Source organism: Salvelinus fontinalis, chromosome 12, assembly GCF_029448725.1.
Source record: "Salvelinus fontinalis isolate EN_2023a chromosome 12, ASM2944872v1, whole genome shotgun sequence".
Lineage (NCBI taxonomy): Eukaryota > Metazoa > Chordata > Actinopteri > Salmoniformes > Salmonidae > Salvelinus > Salvelinus fontinalis.
The window spans coordinates 32,295,089-32,315,265 of record NC_074676.1 but is presented as its reverse complement, the minus strand read 5'-3'; the positions used below and the strand labels follow the sequence as shown (position 1 = coordinate 32,315,265).

General features: G+C 42.9%; 1 protein-coding gene across 7 annotated transcripts in view; it reads right to left on the bottom strand.

Moving 5' to 3' along the window:
* The window catches only part of LOC129867202 (NT-3 growth factor receptor-like), a 300,196-nt gene that overhangs the window by 169,353 nt on the left and 110,666 nt on the right, over window positions 1-20,177 (bottom strand). For all 7 annotated transcript variants that reach the window (XR_008761586.1, XM_055940439.1, XM_055940443.1 and 4 more), the window contains exon 4: window positions 1,247-1,315. Coding sequence is in view for 6 of the 7 variants with exons in the window: in XM_055940439.1 (XP_055796414.1) it covers window positions 1,247-1,315 (69 nt within the window). In the remaining variant the exon portion in view is untranslated. The remainder of the gene's footprint in view (window positions 1-1,246; window positions 1,316-20,177) is intronic.

The following is a 20,177-nucleotide window of genomic DNA, read 5'->3' as shown; positions in this document are numbered from 1 at the left end:
TTTAAGAAAAAGGGAGATAAACTCTGTTTCTCTTATCCATTGAATTATGTTTTGTTAGTCTTTTGTTAGGCTCTACGCTACAAAAAAAATAAAATGAATCAATGTCTTTGTTCCCAGTTGGTCGCACGGAAATGGCACTCATTTATAACCGGTTTCATCTTCTTTTCATGAGATTATTCTCTTTGTTCAAGGTGTGCTGTCGAGTGCTTATCACTGAGCCTTTGTTGAACAGTTTTAGTAATTACAGATTAAATACTTTAAGCAGACTTGAAAGAGTCTGAAATATTTGTGCTTTCTCCTTCTAAAAGACCATACTCTTCAGACGACACATACAGCTAAAATGGCTATGAATAACAATGATAATGGTATCAAAAGGAATATCCATATCAATAAGCGCACATGAAAATTACCATCTCTAGAGTCTATAATTCATCTGTGTTTTAAAAACAGCCACTTGTTTGTATCTTCTTCACTTAACACTTTCCATACCCACTTATCTTACACCTACTTTAGAACTTTTTCATCAACTGCTACTCTGCTGTCCATGCTATTCTTACTCTGGTATAACATATCCAAGTATGTATTTGCTAACTATTAGACAAGCAACCCTGAAAAGATGATGGGCCTCCTCAGAAGAGCTGCCCTGCTTCCATAACATAAAATACCACATTTAAAAAAAAAAACATACAGCTGCTGTCCTTTTGTTTCCCACGCTGAGCTGGGTTGAGCCATGATTGAATAAAGCCTGCTCTCTGCTCTGCGTCAGGGCCTGGCTGAGGCTCTCTTATTTAGGGGAAGCACTCTGATTCCTGGGCTGTAGAGGATGCCCATGTGTTATAACTCTACGATGGCCATCTCAATGCTAGATTAAATTTTATGTCTTCTACTGGGAGGGAGGAAAGTAGCCCAAACAACTAGAAGATTCAGGTCATAAACACACTGATTACTGGTATGTTTCTGGACAAACAAGACACTCTGGGCTAGAGGATCACCCGGCCTGGACCTCTCCAAGTTGCATACTTTTATGTCACATCCATTAAATCAACATCAATGATGCAGGGACTATAGTGTTGTTTGTTTCTTCCAATGTTTTTCTTCAGGTTAATTGATGTTTGGTTTCTAATGGAGGTAGATGGGAATCCATTAATGAAGGTGGTTTGCACACTTAGGATATATCAGGTTTTTATGAAAGTTTTTATAGGTGCACAAGTCCATAAAACAAGATGATAAGTGTACACAAACTTACAGCTCGAAGAGTTGCAGATTCTGGAAGAGTTGCCATGATAATGTGGTCAGAGGGTTCTTCGATAAGTTTCTGTAGAAGAGAGGGAGACAGAGAAAACACATGATAAATGTGTTAGTGCTGGACTGTGTGGTCGAGGCTGATGAAGAAAACAGTATCTGAGAAAAGACAAAGCACAAATAAAACAAACAAAAAAATCATCAGGGAATAAGTGGTGCTGGAGGGAACGGAGTAGCCCTGACAATCCAATAAAGACAGACTTGGTCATTTTCAAGACAACAAATTAAATAGAGACAGTGAGGACCTGAGGCCTTCAAATCCAATACAAAGAAGGTGGCTGAAAAGCAGATAAGGCATGTAATCACCAGAGCACCGCTCTAAGATGTTAAACCCTGAAATGGAAGTATTCTTGCAGAGGGAGAGTGAGTGGCCCACCAAGGGATCTGTTTGTATTTTGCGGAGGGAGAGTGAGTGGCCCACCAAATTATCTGTTTGTATTCTGCAGAGGGAGAGGGCGAGGGAGTGGCCCATCAAATTATCTGTTCGTATTCTGCAGAGGGAGATTGAGTGGCCCACCAAATGATCTGTTCGTATTCTGCAGAGGGAGATTGAGTGGCCCACCAAATGATCTGTTCGTATTCTGCAGAGGGAGAGGCCCACCAAAGGATCTGTTTGTATTCTGCAGAGGGAGAGGCCCACCAAAGGATCTGTTTGTATTCTGCAGAGGGAGAGTGAGTGGCCCACCAAATGATCTGTTCGTATTCTGCAGAGGGAGAGGCCCACCAAAGGATCTGTTTGTATTCTGCAGAGGGATAGTGAGTGGCCCACCAAAGGATCTGTTTGTATTCTGCAGAGGGAGAGGCCCACCAAAGGATCTGTTTGTATTCTGCAGAGGGAGCTTCAGCTGATAACCACGTATTTTTATTTTTCGATTTTTGTCATTTAACGGATGCTCTTATCCACAGCGACTTACAATTCGAAAAGGTGTGAACTTACAGAAATGAAAAATTATATGCTACAGCCTGACATACGAGGCTGTGCTCAAGCGCAACGCAATGATGTGAAAATATTGCACCATCAAACTAACACTGTGGGAAGCCCACTAGGGAGCATTCACCCAAGCCCACTCCAACCCTTCTCTGTGAAGAGACAGTGAGCACCAGGGGCTGAATCACTAACAGTGGAACATAACGAACAGCCCCTCATTATGAATATTCATTGAATACTTCAGATACTTAATACCCTAACACTGCCCTGGTTAGATCCTAGCAGACCTGGCTGACAGATAATCAATGCATTCCACTGCATTCTTACCACTCATCTGGCCCTGGGGACCGGGGGACTGCTGCCTAGCTGCCTGTCTGTCACTGACCTGTCCCCTCTGCTGCTCTGCTCTGCAGCACCATGGACAGTGAGGGACTACAACACATACACCTCTCAGTAGTCTCTCTTTAGAGGACCATTGACAGTGCAAGACCTCTGCGACAACTCTGACCTTCCCTCAGTATACAGAACTATGGGCACAGGAATATCTATCAGTGCTGTCCATAGTCCATATTGCTGTATAATATACAGTGCATACTCCTTACCTGCTCCTCTCTACTACAGGACCATGGACAGCAGAGATTTTCATACACAGCCCTTAACCTGCTCTTACTTCAGCACCATGGACAGTGAGATATACAGCAGCATAGGCAGTTCAGGCTAGTTTCACAAATAGAGATGAAATCATCCTACTTCACACTAAATCCAACCCTATCTGGGACCTGGCGGTAGGTAGAATAAGCTCAGTATCCGTCATTACGGGTAAGAAGCCGACCTCAATTGGTCAGGCACAGGAGGCTATTCAGCAGCCACTGTGACTAATTCAGCTAGAGGATACGGAGAGTCAAATTACCCAGCTGAGGGCTGGCTGCCTGTGCCCCACACTACAGCCCAATCCCCATCACACACACACACACACCTTCTCCCTGCAGTGGGCACTCATTCACTCCATTTCAAGGATTTAATATCATTGGGTTGAGGTAGACGGAGTCTGTACCATTTAATTTTTACCTCAATCATTGAGGGATACTGAATGAGTGCACCCTTTTAGGAGAAGGGGGTAAATTTCAGGTCAAGATATGGGAAATCTTCCCGTTCAGACCATTCTATACCATTATTAGATATGTTATGGAATACTTGATCCATGGGTAGCCTATGTTTTTTATGTGCTTTATGGTTTGGTCTAACAGGAAAAAGGTCTGTCCAGGTTAATTGCATCAAAATACTACAATCAGAATAGCACACAATCTTTCCTTACATTTCAGAGAGACATGCCCATGCGGCTTAATGTGCCTCCTTGGCTAGTCCTTCAGCTGGTGGTTGGATGAATAGGGATCCCGATACGCTAACACTACTAAACACTGCTATGCTGCTTCACATGCCTGTTTCCATGGCAAAGCAAAAGCTTTGTGGTACGGATTTGTGGCACGGTCTGATTTGATTTATATATTTATTTGTTATTGCCATCTCTCCCCAAATCCACAGCACTGTGTGGTGCACTGTCTTCTTTAGTAGAGGGAGGACCTGGGACCACCAGAGCATCTGACCCGGTATTACAGGAGCCGCGTCGAGCCAAGTCTCCAGAGACAATTGTAACTAATCCCCTAGCTGCAGGAGTCAGGAGGACTGAAGCACCAAGATGCCAGGAGGACTCAGGATGTTGTTAGATTCCTCCATAGCACATTCCTGTGCACCCCTGGCCCCTGGCATTCTAATCACCTCATTAAATTGATAATGAGATTATTAAAGCTGCATCCACAGGGACTAGTAGGGGCCGAGTGTTTTTTTCCTACATGTTATTATTCTTGGCACACAAAGGAGGAGTTGGACACTGTGTATTAAGCTAGGGTTTCCCAAACTCGGTCCTGGGGCCCGCCCTGGGTGCGTGTTTTGTTTTTTTCCCTAGCACTATACAGCTGATTTAAATAATCAAAGCTTGACGATGAGTTGGTTGTTTGAATAAGCTGTGCAGGGCTAGGGCAAAAACAAAAACATGCACCCAGAGCAGGCCCCAGGACCGAGTTTGGGAAACCCTGTATTAAGAGACCAGTGGTAAGAAAAGAACATGCAGCCAGAGCCAGCCCAGCCGGCAAAAATATTATGTCTGTCTGTCCCTCTGTCAAACCTCACCGTACCCCTGAGGATGGCGAAACACTAATGAGAAATGGGAATTCTACACAGACTGCACTGAGAAGGACAATTATAGAAACTGGAATTAGATCCAAATCAAGAGTTCCATTCCAAAACGCTATATATCCTATGTATCCAAATTTTAGCAAATTTGCTTTTATTGTTTAAAGAAATGATGGTCCCGCTTTAAATGACATGCAGCTTATAAAGGCTTCATAAAGCCTTTATAAACACTACATAAATGTGTTACAAATCATCTATAAACAAATCAAATCCAATTGTATTTGTCACATACACATGGTTAGCAGATGTTAATGTGAGTGTAGCGAAATGCTTGTGCTTCTAGTTCCGACCATGCAGTAATATCTAACAAGTAATCTAACAATTTCACAACAACCACCTTATACACACAAGTGTAAAAGGAATGAATAAAAATATGTACATAAAAATATATGGATGAGCGATGGCCGAACGGCATAGGCAAGATGCAGTAGATGGTATAGAGTACAGTATATACATAAGAGGAATGTAGGGTAAACATTATATAAAGTGGCATTGTTTAAAGTGGTTAGTGATACATTTATTACATCCAATTTTTAATTATTAAAGTGGCTAGAGATGAGTCAGTATGTTGGCAGCAGACACTCAATGTTAGTGATGGCTGTTTAACAGTCTGAGGGCCTTGAGATAGAAGCTGTTTTTCAGAATCTCGGTTCCCGCTTTGATGCACCTGTACTGACCTCGCCTTCTGGATGATAGCAGGGTGAACAGGCAGTGGCTCGGGTGGTTGTTGTCCTAACGATCTTTCTGTCCTTCCTGTGACATCGGGTGGTGTAGGTGTCCTGGAGGGCAGGTAGTTTGCACCCGGTGATGCGTTGTGCAGACCTCACTACCCTCTGGAGAGCCATACGGTTGTGGGCGGAGCAGTTGCCGTACCAGGCGGTGATACAGCCCGACAGGATGCTCTCAATTGTGCATCGGTAAAAGTGTGTGAGTGTTTTTGGTGACAAGCCGAATTTCTTCTTCAGCCTCCGCTGCTGCGCCTCTTAGCATTCTTGCGAACAGGAACAATGGTGGCCCTCTTGAAGCATGTGGGAACAGCAGACTGGGATAGGATTGATTGAATATGCCCGTAAACACACCAGCTGGTCTGTGCATGCTCTGAGGATGCAGCTAGGGATGCCGTCTGGGCCGGCAGCCTTGCGAGGGTTAACAGGTTTAAATGTTTTACTTACGTTGGCTGCAGTGAAGGAGAGCAAGCAGGTTTTGGTAGCGGGCCGTGTCGGTGGCACTGTATTGTCCTCAAACCGAGGAAAGAAGTTGTTTAGTTTGTCTGGGAGCAAGACATCGTGGTCCGCGACGAGGCTGGTTTTCTTTTTGTAGTCCGTGATTGACTGTAGACCCTGCCACATACCACTCGTGTCTGAGCCGTTGAATTGCGACTCTACTTTGTCTCTATACTGACGCTTAGCTTGTTTGATAGCCTTGCGGAGGCAACATATGTCATGCTTTAGAAAGGGTTCATAAATGTGGCATAACTGTGACATATCCACCAATGTCAAATGTGAAATAACCCACTATGTCAAATATGACATAAACCTGTGCCATATAAACGGTGGCATAAGCACAGCTTAATAAAGGCTTTATAAATCCTATTAAATTGAGGATTCACAAAGCATTTTTAACCCTGTCATGCATCTTGGTAGAGCATTGCAATGCCAGTGTGTTCAAATGTTCATTTGTCTGCCAGCTCAGGGACAAGCTACACTATTCAGAACTCTGTGTAATGTTCAATGTAACTGCATTGCTGGACTTTTTGAATTCTTCATGTATTTGTATTGTTAAAAAAATTACAAATAAAAGGAAATTAATGGTTTAAACATTTCTTTAAGGTTTATTTGTTTTAGCTATTAGTGATAATTCCCTAAGTGTTAATACATTTAAAACATCATTAAGACTTTATGTGTTATGAATGAACAAAGGTGTCTGACTTCATAGTAAGTACAGCATCATTTGATATAAAGCATTTATGGATGTGTTATGAATGACCGAAGGTGTCTCACTTCAAACTAAGTATTACGGGATGCTACATAGTGTTAATAAATAGGTTATTAATGTTCTGCTAATTTATGAAGGTTCTCTCATGATACACAGGTTACTGTATGGTGTGTATTTAAATGGGTTGATGGACCTGCAATGCTTGCGTTTGTGTGTGTGTGTGTCACCCAGCCAAGATGATTTGGAGTAGTCCAGGTTTTTATTTTCGGTTCCCATGCTGGAGATCAGGGCTTGATTACCAGCTGTTACAATGGTGCGAACATTTTGTGGCTAATATTTCAGCAGGGCAGTGGAGGAATGCATCAAAGACCTGACTGGGCACTGCACCGCACGGTATGGCTCGTTTTTATTGTGCGTGTATGTGTTGTGTACTGAGGAACATGTAACTTGGTTCCAGAAGAAAACCAAGTTTGGGGTCTTTCATCAAGGTAAGTGTTTATTGGTGTAACGTTGTGCCCAGGCTATTGCATACACAGCACATATAAGACTAGAAAATCAACCATTCAAAGTTGGCCTTAGTGGGAGTGACCATAGAATTTTATGGGAGTGACCTTATTGAGTAAATTACAGTATTTGTCACTAGTCTATGTCCTTTGCTAACATACATTCCCTCTGGTCATTACTAGTTAACATAGTCACAAAGTAATTATGGCTAAACCCTGCCCATTTCCACAATTTCTCTTTCTAACGAAGGCCAAGTTTGATGCATTGGTCCACCAGTCCTTCTGCACATTTTGGTGGAAGTGTTTGGGAGTGAGATTGGGTGTAATGTGACTAACATGACTTCACTTGAGAGACTATGCCATCTTTCTGTCACGCTTGCTCCCTGGCGCTCGAAGGCACCAGGCTCCCCAGCATTACGCACCCCTGCCACCATCATTACACACACCTGCCTTCTCCCGTCACACGCATCAGCGATTATTGGACTCACCTGGACTCAATCACCTGTGTCATTACCTCCCCTATATCTGTCTGTTCCCGGCTTCAGGATTAATGTTTGTTTGTTTTTGCATACCCGTTTCTGAAGTGGTCTCTGTCCTGTTTGATGTCTGTTCCATATTAAATGTTCTACTCCCCGTACCTGCTTCTCTTCTCCAGCGTCGATCCTTACAGAATCCTGAAGCCATCAAACTAAGCATCGGGGAGTGCTGGCTTTCAGGTTGGTGGTGACGCCGGGTCCGGGTGCCGCCGCCGATGGAGCCATTGGTGCCTAAGCCAGCTTGTCGGGCTTCCACGCCCTAGCTGGCTCGAGAGGTTTTCTTGTCCCGGTTGGCTTGGCAGGCGCCCATCCCACGTCAGGCCTCAGCCGGATTGCCAGGGTTTTATGCGTTCGCCGGCTCACCAGACGTCTACTGTACGCTTCAGCCGGCTCAGCAGGCTCCCATGTTCCCGCGGGATCAGCAGGCTGTCAAGCCTCAACCGGGCCGTCAGGCTCCCACGCCTCAACCAGTTCGCCAGGTTCCCACGCCTCAGCCGGTTCGTCTGGCTTTTACACCCCAACCGGCTAGTCCAGCGCCCAGGCCACGACCGGCCTGTCAGGCTCGCCCAGGTGGGACACCGGGTGGTGCCCTTAGAGGGGGGGGGGGGGGTACTGTCACGCCTGCTCCCACTCCCCCTCCCTGGAGCTTGAAGGCACCAGGCTCCCAAGTGTTACGCACCCCTGCCACCATCATTATGCGCACCTGCCTCAACCCCATCATGCGCATCAGTGATTATTGGACTCACCTGGACTCAATCACCTGTGTCATTACCTCCCCTATATCTGTCTGTTCGCAAGCTCTGTTCCCGGCATCAGGATTAATGTTTGTTTGTCTTTGCATACCCGGTCCTGAAGCTGTCTCTGTCCTGTTTGATGTCTGTTCCATATTAAATGTTCTACTCCCTGTACCTGCTTCTCTTCTTCAGCGTCGGTCCTTACACTTTCAATAAGTCACCCTTTATAAAGCACATGTTTATATCATATTCGACATAGTGGATTAGTCACACAGTTTTGCCACATTTATGAACCCTTTATAAAGCATGATATACAGTTATGGATACTTTAACTCTTATGTAGTGTTTTATGAAGGCATTATGAATGCTTTAAGAAGCCTTTATTTAAAGTGGGACCGAAATGGTGAAAGAGATGTGTGTTTTTTCACTATCTAATTATGGCATGGAGTTGTTCGTAGACAGACATGTATTTGTTTAAAATATATATTTTTTTGAAAATGCAAAACATTAAGAACTTTCCATGACATAGACTGACCAAGTGAATCCAGGTGAAACTTAGAATCCCTTATTGATGGCACTTGGTTAAATCCAATTCAATCAGTGTAGATCAGGGGTGTCAAACTCATTCCACGGAGGGCCTAGTGTCTGCAGGTTTTTGGTTTTTCCTTTCAATAAAGCCCTAAACAACCAGGTGTGGGGAGTTCCTAACTAATTAGTGATGTTAATTCATCAATCAAGTACAAGGGAGGAGCGAAAACCCGCAGACACTCGGCCCCCCGTGGAATGAGTTTGACTCCTGTGGTGTAGATGAAGAGGAGGAGACCTGTTAAAGAAGGATTTTTAAGCCTTGAGACAATTGAGACATGGATTGGGCATGTGTGCCATTCAGAGGGTGAATGGGCAAGACCAAAAAATGGAAGTGTCTTTTTTATTTTTAACTAGGCAAGTAATGGCTGCAGTCCCGGTAACGGGACCGATATGACAACAGCCAGTCCAAGTGCAGGGCGCCAAATTCAAAAACCAGAAATCTCATAATTAAAATTCCTCAGACATTCATGTGTCTTATATCATTTTAAAGGTAATCTTGTTGTTAATCCCACCAAAGTGTCTGATTTCAAATAGGCTTTTCAGCGAAAGCACTACAAATGATTATGGAGATAAAATGAGAGAGATAAAATTCATTTATAGAGATAAAATTAATTTCATTTATAGAGATAAAATGAATCACTAACCTTCGATTATTTTCATCAGATGACACTCATAGGACTTCATGTTACACAATACATGTTTGTTTGATTAAATTCATATTTATATAAAAAAATCGGAGTTTACATTGAGGCTACAAGATTCACTAAATGCAAAAACATCAAGTGACTTTGCATAGCTCATCGTTTCAACATGAATACTCATCATAAATATAGATGATAATACAAGTTATACACATTGAATTATAGATATACCTCTCCTTAATGCAACCGCTATGTCAGATTTCAAAAAAACTTTACGGAAAATTCATTGCACGCTATAATCTGAGTCGGCGCTCAAAAGTAGCATACCACAGCTGCAAAGATGGCGTCACTATAAACAATAAAATACATGATAAATATTCCATTACCTTTGATGATCTAGATCAGAAAGCACACCAGGAATCCCAGGTCCACAATACATGTTTGTTTTGTTAGAAGAAATCCGTTATTTATGTCCAAATACCTTCTTTTGTTAGCGCGTCTGGTTTACATATCCAAACGCTAATTCTGGTCAGCGTTATATCGGACAAAAACTTCAAAATGTGAAATTACCAGTCGAAGAAACATTTCAAACTAAGTACTGAATCAATCATTAGGATGTTTTTAACATATAGCTTCAATAAAGTTCCAACCGGAGTATTCGTTCTTGTCTGCGTGAGCAGTGTCTTGCAAGAAGAAAAGGCATGAACAGGACATGGTTGCTTGATGGACACCTGACTTATTCTGCTCTCATTTTCTCCCACAACATCATAGAAGTCTCATTGGAATTTCTATTGATTGCTGACATCTAGTGGAACCCCTAGGCAGTGCAACATCATTCATAACTCAATTGGATTTCTTAAGGGACTCAGACAAGCTCAGATTTCTGACTTCCTGTTTTGAACCGTTTTCTATCCAATACTAATAATAATATGCAAATATTAGGAACTATGACTGAGGAGCAGGCCGTTTGAAATGGGCACCTTTCATCCAAGCTACTCAATACTGCCCCTTAAGCCATAAGAAGTTAAGAACAAATTCTTATTTACAATGACGGCCTACCCCGGCCAAACCCGGACAACGCTGGGCAAATTGTGCGCCACCCTATGGGACTCCCAATCACGGCCAGATGTGATGCAGCCTGAATTTGAACCAGGTACTGCAGTGACACCTCTTGCACTGAGATGCAGTGTCTTAGACCACTGCGTCACTCAGGAGCCCAGTATATGGCAGTAGGTGCCAAGCACACAGGTTTTTGTCAAGAACTGCTACACTGCTTTAAACCTCAACAATTTCCTGTGTGCATCAACAATGGTCCACCACCCAAAGGCCATCCAGCCAACATTGTGTGGGAAGGATTGGAGCCAACATGGCCAGTATCCCTCTGGAACGCTTTTGACACCTTGTAGAGTCCATGCCCCAACAAATTAAGGCTGTTCTGAAGGCAAAAGGGGGGATGCAACTCAATATCAGGACTGTGTTTTGAATACTCACTGTATATCCGCATCACTCGCAGAGAAATAAGTAATACTGCTAGGTTTTACACAGTCAAATGTAACAAATAACTTTTTTAAATAACTGTACAAATGCTACATTATTTAAATCAGTATTTAATATATATATTTAAGGTCATGCCCTGACCTTAGAGAGTCTTTTTATGTCTCTATTTGGTTTGGTCAGGGTGTGATTTGGGGTGGGCATTCTATGTTTTGTTTTCTATGATTTTGTGTTTGTATGTTTTGGCCGGGTATGGTTCTCAATCAGGGACAGCTGTCTATCATTGTCTCTGATTGGGAACCATACTTAGGTAGCCCTTTTTCCCTCCTTTCGTTGTGGGTAGTTGTCTTTGTTTGTGGCTCTATAGCCCTTAAGCTTCACGGTCCTTTTTGTATTGTTTATTGTTTTTTCGGCGTCATTCAAATAAAAAGGAATATGTACGCTCACCACGCTGAGCTTTGGTCCACTTCCTTTGACGGCCGTGACAATATTAAAGTATATGAATAAAAAATCTGAGAACAAATATATTTTACACACACATGAAGGTACCCATAAACAATAATTTCTGATGAAAAAAATACAAATGTGAAAAATTTGTGGATAAAGCATTTGGAAATAAACTCTTCAAATATTCTGGCGTTTCTGGATGAAAGTGTGCTCATGAAAATGGCCTGTTGACAGAGGCTTTTATCTGGCTGCTAGACAACAGAGTGTTAGTAGTGATTAGTAAACGTTTTTGCAGTTGTTGACCTGCCCTTTGCAGCATCAAAAGATGATGCTCCCCAGTCTAACAGCCACCTTCCATCTGGGTAACAGTAATATACTGTAGAGATAATGGTATCACATGGGAATGGAACTACGATGTGAGCAGCCTTTCAGAGGGGAAAAAAATAGATTCACATCATTAGTCTAAAAATGGAATACAATAACATAATATTTGTAGGAATCCTTTTCTCTTGGGGAAGTTTAGCTCACAAATAATCCCTTTCAGATTGTCACACAGAATCAATTACTGGGATGAGGAAGAGGAAAAGCAGGAGCCCCTAGTAAAATACATGTTGTTTAGACAGTCTACCTTCTGCATGTGTATAGTAGGCATGCATGAGTATGTATGAGCATGTGAGCATGCATATATGTGTGTATTGACCATAGGAGCATGTAGGTATATTAAATGTAAGGCATCCAGACTGTCACTCTACAGTACGTGTGTCCTTGCGTGCAAGTGCCCGTATCTGTAGTGTATATGTAATATTATAAACTGGGTGGTTCGAGCACTGAAGGCTGATTGGTTGACAGTCATGGTATATCAGACCCTTTACCACGGGTATGAAAACACATTTATTTTTACTGCACTAATTAAATTAGTAACCACTATATAATAGCAATAAGGCACCTCAGGGTTTTGTGATATATGGCCAATATACCACGGCTATGGGCTGTGTCGTGGCCAAGAACTGCCTTTTGCCGTAATATATAGTCGATATACCACACCTCTTTGGGCCTTACTGCTTAATTATGTAGCAATGAGCCTGAGTGTGTTCTGTGTTACAATACATGGAGAGTGGTGAGTGAGTTGTGTGTGTCGGGGGTTGGGGGGGGGGGGGGGGTTGGAAGAGTGAAGGTGCCTGTTGAGGTGGGTGGATTATGAACCCTATTAACATAAAGAGGGAAGAATTATTTAATATTTTTGAAGCCTTCATTACCTCTTAACCAGGCATTGCACCCATAACACAAGGGAACTCTTTTTCTCCCCCTCTGTTCCGGTGCTCCTCAGCCAGTGTATTTTGTTAGGCTCATTGAATCAGAGCATTGATCATGAGCGAGATTAAGGTGAGAGCAGTCAAAGCCCCAGTGCAATTAATACTCTAAACAAAATGAAGGTCAGGGGCAGACACTTCCTCTGTAACTCCTTCCCAAGGTGCCTTGCACCCACTCGGTGGGTGAGGGAGGGAGATGGGAGATGGATGAATGCAACAATACCTCCCCCATTACTAAGACCTGCCTCCCCCCTCACCAGGTCTGCCTCCCAACACCACCACACCACCACCTGTCCGCATGCAGGAATGGAAGTGTCCTTTTCAAAGGTCATTCTTCGTTCCAGTCATGAGAAATGTCAGCTAAAATTGGATTTGGGGAGAGAAGGCAATAACAAATAAATATATAAATCAAATCAGACATCAAATGGGACGTGCAGCCTCAAACACATAGGAAGAGGCATGTCGTTACTTAAAGTGAGAAAGACAAATGTAGAAATGAATCATAGGAGAAGGTCAGAAGCTAAGCGGACAAAGCCTTGTGGTTCAGAGTCAATACGTTCCTTATGACATTTGATAATGTTCTTCACATGCCTTATAGAGCTCAGCAGGGTTCTTTATAGCAGGCGGGTAAATTTGCACTTGGCTCTGGAATTAACACAGTTCAGAGGTGATTAAAATTGCCACTGCAGAGCTGCTGTATACTATGCATATCTTAAGGCGAGTAAATGTACATTGAGTGAGGGTGGAAAAGGTAAAAAGCTGATACTTATGATGCGTTTTTAATAAGGTATGATATTCATGATATTCATATACATTTGCATATGCGTGTCATGATACTCTGCATAAAAAATAACCACAGAATGTTGATAGCAGTGAGTCCTCCTGATTGTCTCGAGCAGGAGTTTATGGGACACTGGGGCTACAGCCCCTCATCTATAATGCAGATGAAGAAGTCAACGGGAGGACCAGGGCCCATTGTTAATAACATGGCAATTAAACATAGCCTGCAGTCAGATACTCCACACAGTAGGACTCATTTTTATGCTTTTTATCTCTCAGTAGTCTGAAGCCAAAGGCAGTTCCTTAGATCTGCCGAGAGGGAAAGGACTGCTGATGTCAAAATTAGACCAGATAGAGCATTTCAGATGGCACATATTATTGTTTGTCACACAACAGGTATGAGACCTTAGCAGGTTAGCATGGAGCGATGTGGCCATAACTGACATGGACACACTGGGGCCGGTTGGCACCTTTAATGAGAACCATCTTATTAATATTATGGTACCTGTGGATGACAAACAACTATACCTATTGGTTACAGTGGAAGCAATGAAAACACTAACACAAGACATGATTAGGCAGCTCTAAAATGTGTAGATACTACCAAAAACAGTCACATTACTAAAATTACAGGGTCATAAATTATTTAGCATTATAACATATTTGGGGTTTAAAAAGTGTTGTTGATGTATGAGACCAGTTTATTCCTACCTGTGAAAAGACCTCACAGATGGAAGATTACACCCCATATGATGGTTATATCTTTTAACAATATTCCCAGGTGCCAGAAACTGTTGCAAATCAACTGAAAAAGTTGCTCAATACTTATTGAAATGATGAAAATCTGCAGAAGGGAAAGTATCTGAAAGAAGTGAAAAAGAGATTGATTCTATGCACTGAAACATTCTGACTCAATTCAAACCCGCCTCGACAGAATATAAACTTTTGTATAAGAAGAACACCATCATCCCTGGACACATCCATTTATAATATCTCACAAGCATAATCAGAAAAACCACAGGGGGCTGCCTATGACTATCGTTTCCTGCATCCAGATATCAATTCCTCTCTGGCACACTTCCCATCGAAATGAAAAATGAATCTGACTGAAAAAATTGCTTAAAAAGGCATGCCAGTTTTCTTCAAAACCTTAGGAGTCTCCTTGACACACATTTAACCAAAAACTTGAATTAAATACGCTCGTAATGTCTCAAAGAAAAACTGTTTTCATCAAACACACAGATACTATACACCTGGGTATATCATTTCAACTCAAATAGAATGAAAACATACATAAAGCCATGAAAGAATGAAAGCATACGGGCAATTCCATATAAAAGGACTCATGAATATCTTCCCGGTATTGTTCTATGTCAAGAATAAATCACTTTTATCCCGGGTAACCCGGTATTTCCCGCCAAAACCGGAAGTGTCATTCAAGAGCATATAAGGCATATAAATAGGCCTATGTCTGCATTTGAAAATTCAAGCCTGATGCTACCTGAGCCTGATGAGCCATACATGAAATACATTTTAGACAAAAGACAAAAAAAGCCAAAATGATTGTGCCATTATCCAATACATATACAGTTGAAGTCGGAAGTTTACATACACCTTAAACAAATACATTTTTTTTTTTTTTTTTTTTTTTTACCCCCTTTTCTCCCCAATTGGTAGTAATTACTATCTTGTCTCATCGCTACAACTCCCGTACGGGCTCGGGAGAGACGAAGGTCGAAAGCTATGCGTCCTCCGAAACACAACCCAACCAAGCCGCTTCTTAATTAACACAGCGCGCATCCAACCCGGAAGCCAGCCGCACCAATGTGTCGGAGGAAACACCGTGCACCTGGCTACCTTGGTTAGCGCGCACTGCGCCCGGCCCGCCACAGGAGTCGCTGGTGCGCGATGAGACAAGGATATCCCTACCGGCCAAACCCTCCCTAACCCGGACGACGCTAGGCCAATTGTGCGTCGCCCCACAGACCTCCCGGTCGCGGCCGGCTGCGACAGAGCCTGGGCGCGAACCCAGAGACTCTGTTGGCACAGCTAGCGCTGCGATGCAGTGCCCTAGACCACTGCGCCACCCAGGAGGCCAGCCAAATACATTTAAACTCAGTTTTTCACAATCCCTGACATTTAATCTTAGTAATATTCCCTATCTTAGGTCAGTTTGGATCACCACTTTATTTTAAGAATTTGAAATGTCAGAATAATAGTAGAGAGAATGATTTATTTCAGCTTTTATTTCTTTCATCACATTCCCAGTGTGTCAGAAGTTTACATACACTCAATTAGTATTTGGTAGCATTGCCTTTAAATTGTTTAACTTGGGTCAAACGCTTTGGGTAGCCTTCCACAAACTTCCCACAATAAGTTGGGTGAATTTTGGCCCATTCCTCCTGACAGAGCTGGTGTAACCGAGTCAGGTTTGTAGGCCTCCTTGCTCGCACACACCTTTTCAGTTCTGCCCACAAATTTTCTATGGGATTGAGGTCAGGGCTTTGTGATGGCCAATCCAATACCTTGACTTTGTTGGTGCCATTTTCCCACAACTTTAGAAGTATGCTTGGGGTCATTGTCCATTTGGAATACCCATTTGCGGCCAAGCTTTAATTTCCTGACTGATGTCTTGAGATGTTGCTTCAATATATCCACATAATTTTCCTACCTCATGATGCCATCTATTTTGTGAAGTGCACCAGCACCAGTCCATCCTGCAGCAAAGCACCCCCACAAAATGATGCTGCCACGACCGTGCTATTAGCCTATCAGAAGCTTCTCGGTGAAACACAATATGTTACAGTTTTTAATGTCCTGTTGGTAGGGTGATCTTATTAGTAGGTCATCAATTTTATTTTCCAACGATTGCAAGTTAGCAAGGAGAATGGAAGGCATTGGGAGTTTGCTCGCTCGCCTCAGGCTTCTCAGAAGGATCCCCGATCTGCGTCCTCTTTTCCGGTGTCTTTTCTTCACGCAAAAGGCATGGATCTGGGCATGTTCCAGTGAAAGCAGGATATCCTTCTCATCGGACTCATTAAAGGAAAAAGTTTCTTCCAATCCGCAGTGAGTAATTGCTTTTCTGATGTCCAGAAGTTATTTTCAGTCATAAGACGGTAGCAGCAACATCATGTACACAATAAGTAAAAAAAATAACAAAATTGCACAATTGGTTGGGAGAATGTAAAATGTCAGCCATGTTCTTTGGCACCATCTTCAATCTAGAGGCCAGCGGCGCACAGGTGCGTGTGTATTGTGCAAAAGACAAAGGATAGTTATAAGCTTATTATGAATAACCCATCATTCATTAGCTAAATACACTATATACTGTATACAAAAGTATGTGGACACCCCTTCAAATTAGTTGATTTGGCTATTTCAGCCACACCAGTTGCTAACAGGTATATAACATGGAGCACACAGCCATGTAATCTCTATAGACAAACATTGGCAGTAGAATGGCCTTACTGAAGTACTAAGTGACTTTCAAAGTGGCACCATCACCTTTTCAACAAGTCAGTTCATCAAAATTCTGCCCTGCTAGAGCTGCCCCGGTCAACTGTATGTGCTGTTATTGTAAGTGGAAACATCTGTAACGAGTGTGCTGAGAGTCGGGTAGCAAGTTCAGGGAGTGAGTGTTTTAATAAATAAATGGAACAATAAACACGTAACACAAACAACGCACCGACATGAAAATAGAGTCTATAACACCTGAGGAAAGAACCGAGGGGAGTGAGAGATATAGGGGAAATAATCAAGGAGGTGATGGAGTCCAGGTGAGTGTCATGAGGCGCAGGTGCGTGAGACGATGGTGACAGGTGTGCTGGATAATCAGCAGCCTGATGACCTAGAGGCCGGAGAGGGAGTATACGTGACAGTATCCCCTCCCCGACGCGTGGCCCCAGCCGCAGTACGCCATCAAAGGGGACGAACCCGGAGATCAGGAGCGGACCCGTCACCCCTGCTGATGTGCGAGAACAGCTGTCACACCAGCTGAGGCATGGGAACCTGTCGAGTCAGCTGGGGTGCAGAAACCTGACAGATTGGTTGAGGCAGGGGCACCTGGTGATCTGGCTGAGGCATGAGAGCCTGACGAGCCGGCTGAGGCAGGAAGCCTGGCGATCTGGTTGAGGCATGAAAGCATGTCGCAGTTCCCGGAGTCAACGTTATTACTCTGACACAAAAATAACATAAAAAAACACTCCCCGATGCTTCCCTTAGGTGAGGTGTTATTCTGTAACAAGTGCGCTGAGAGTCGGGAAGCAAGTTCAGGGAGTGAGTGTTTTAATAAATAAATGAAACAATAAACACGTAACACAAACAACGCACCAACTTGAAAACAGAGTCAATAACGCCTGAGGAAAGAACCGAGGGGAGTGAGAGATATAGGGAAATAATCAAGGAGGTGATGGAGTCCAGGTGAGTGTCATGAGGCACAGGTGCGCGAGACAGCAGCCTGATGACTTAGAGGCCGGAGAGGGAGTATACATGACAACGTCTAGGAGCAACAACAGCTCAGCAGAAAAGTGGTAGGCCACAAGCTCACAGAACGGGACCGCCGAGTGCTGTAGCGCTTAAAAATCGTCTGTCCTTGGTTGCAACACTCACTGCTGAGTTCCAAACTGCCTCTGGAAGCAACGTCAGCACAAGAACTGTTCGTCAGGAGCTTCATGAAAAGCCTAAGATTCCCATGCCCAATGCGAATCGTCGGCTGGAGTGGTGTAAAGCTCCCTGCCATTGGACTCTGGAGCAGTGGAAACACGTTCTCTGGGGGAATGAATCACGCTTCACCATCTGGCTTCACCATCTTCACCAATATACGAATCTGGGTTTGGCAGATGCCAGGAGAACGCTACCTGCCCCAATACATAGTGCCAACTGTAAAGTTGGGTGGAGGAGGAATAATGGTCTGCGGCTGTTGTTCATGGTTTGGGCTAGGCCCCTTAGTTCCAGGGAAGGGAAATCTTAACGCTACAGCATACAAGGACATTCTACACGATTCAATGCTTCCAACTTTATGGCAACAGTTTGGGGAAGGCTCTATCCAGTTTCAGCATGATAATGACCCTGTGCACAAAGCGATGTCCTTTCAAAAATGGTTTGTCGAGCTCAATGTGGAAAAACTTGACTGGCCTGCACAGAGGCCTGACCTCAACTCCATCCAACACCTTTGGAATGAATTCTAACGCTGACTGCGAGCCTCACCCAACATCAGTGCCCGACCTCACTAATGCTCTTGTGGCTTAATGGAAGCAAGTCGCAGAGTGGAGAGTGAAGAGTGGAAGCTGTTATAGCAGCAAAGGGGGGACCAACTTCATATTAATGCTGTAGAGAAGCCAGATTTAGACATCGCATATAATTTAACAGTTCCATTTCACGTCATGCTGTTGATATAAATAATTTATTATAATTTACCGGTTTCTTGCAGTTATTTATTCCGGGAAAAGGGGCTGGTTTTGGGGAGTAAATCTTATTAACCGTGTTCCCGCCATTTAACCTTAATGAGCACCAATGTGAATTTAATTTGACCTTTATTTAGCTAGGCAAGTCAGTTAAGAACAAATTCTTACTTACAATGGTGGCCTAGAAACAGCAGGTTAACTGCCTTGTTCAGGGGTAGAACGACAGATTTTTACCCTGTCAGCTCGGGATTTGATCTAGCAACCTTTCGGTTATTTGCCCAACGCTCTAACCACTACGCTACATGCAACCCAATAAGTGCATGTCAAATTGGGTGTCAAAAGCTAAGAGTCTATATTTTTTTTTAAAGTAGTTGAAATCTGAACCAATCATAGACTTCAATGTTTCACAAGTTTGGACAGCACAGTACTACACAGTACTACACAGTACAATACTGTACAGAAGAATATAGTTCAGCACAATACAGCAGAGCACACTAGAATAGAGTACAGTATAATCTAAAGAATTTCATTTTATTTTTACTGTACTGCCAGATGTAAATCCACTTCACCTACTGTAGTTCAATAACCAAAATAGATTTTTTCAAATTGAAGGTGTCATATCATAGCTGACACTCCAATCTTTCTGCAGACATCACTGAATCTTAATTCGGATATTTTTGGAAAACTTGCCTCGAAGCAAGCATAAAAGACATTTAGCCCGTCTGGTAGGCTCGCGTCACTGGGCAGCTCGCAGCTGAGTTCCCCTTTTGTAGTCCATAATAGTTTGCAAGCTCTGTCACATCAGACAAGTGTGATCGCATAAAAAACTGAGGGAGATATTACCGCAATTCTGTTTCCAAACTTTGCATCTACACATTTCTTCCAGTAAATGTGTTTTTCTGTCTAAATTGTTCAAAGTAATCCTTGTGCACATAGTTGTCTGGTTTGTTAAACTTTGAAATTTGTGGTTTTTGTTTGACATAGATTTTAATGAGAAAAATCTGAATCAAAGTGTAATTCCATTACTTTGGAATTGCCCATACATAAAGCCACGAGACTAGATGCCAATGATTATTTGAAAACCATAACAGAAACAAACATTCATCAATTACCACCTCAAGGTCACATTTCCCAGGCGTACCTCTAGCCTCTACCCAGTCACTCTGGTGAGCTATTCAAATGCCTGATCTCTGCAATGTGTCGCTACATTTACTGTGTTAATATTGCTTTATGCGTATGGATATGCCTGTCTGCCTCATACATTTATCAGTAACTCTTGGATTCTCAACTGTCCTATACTGAGGTTATGCTTTAAATATAAACTCAG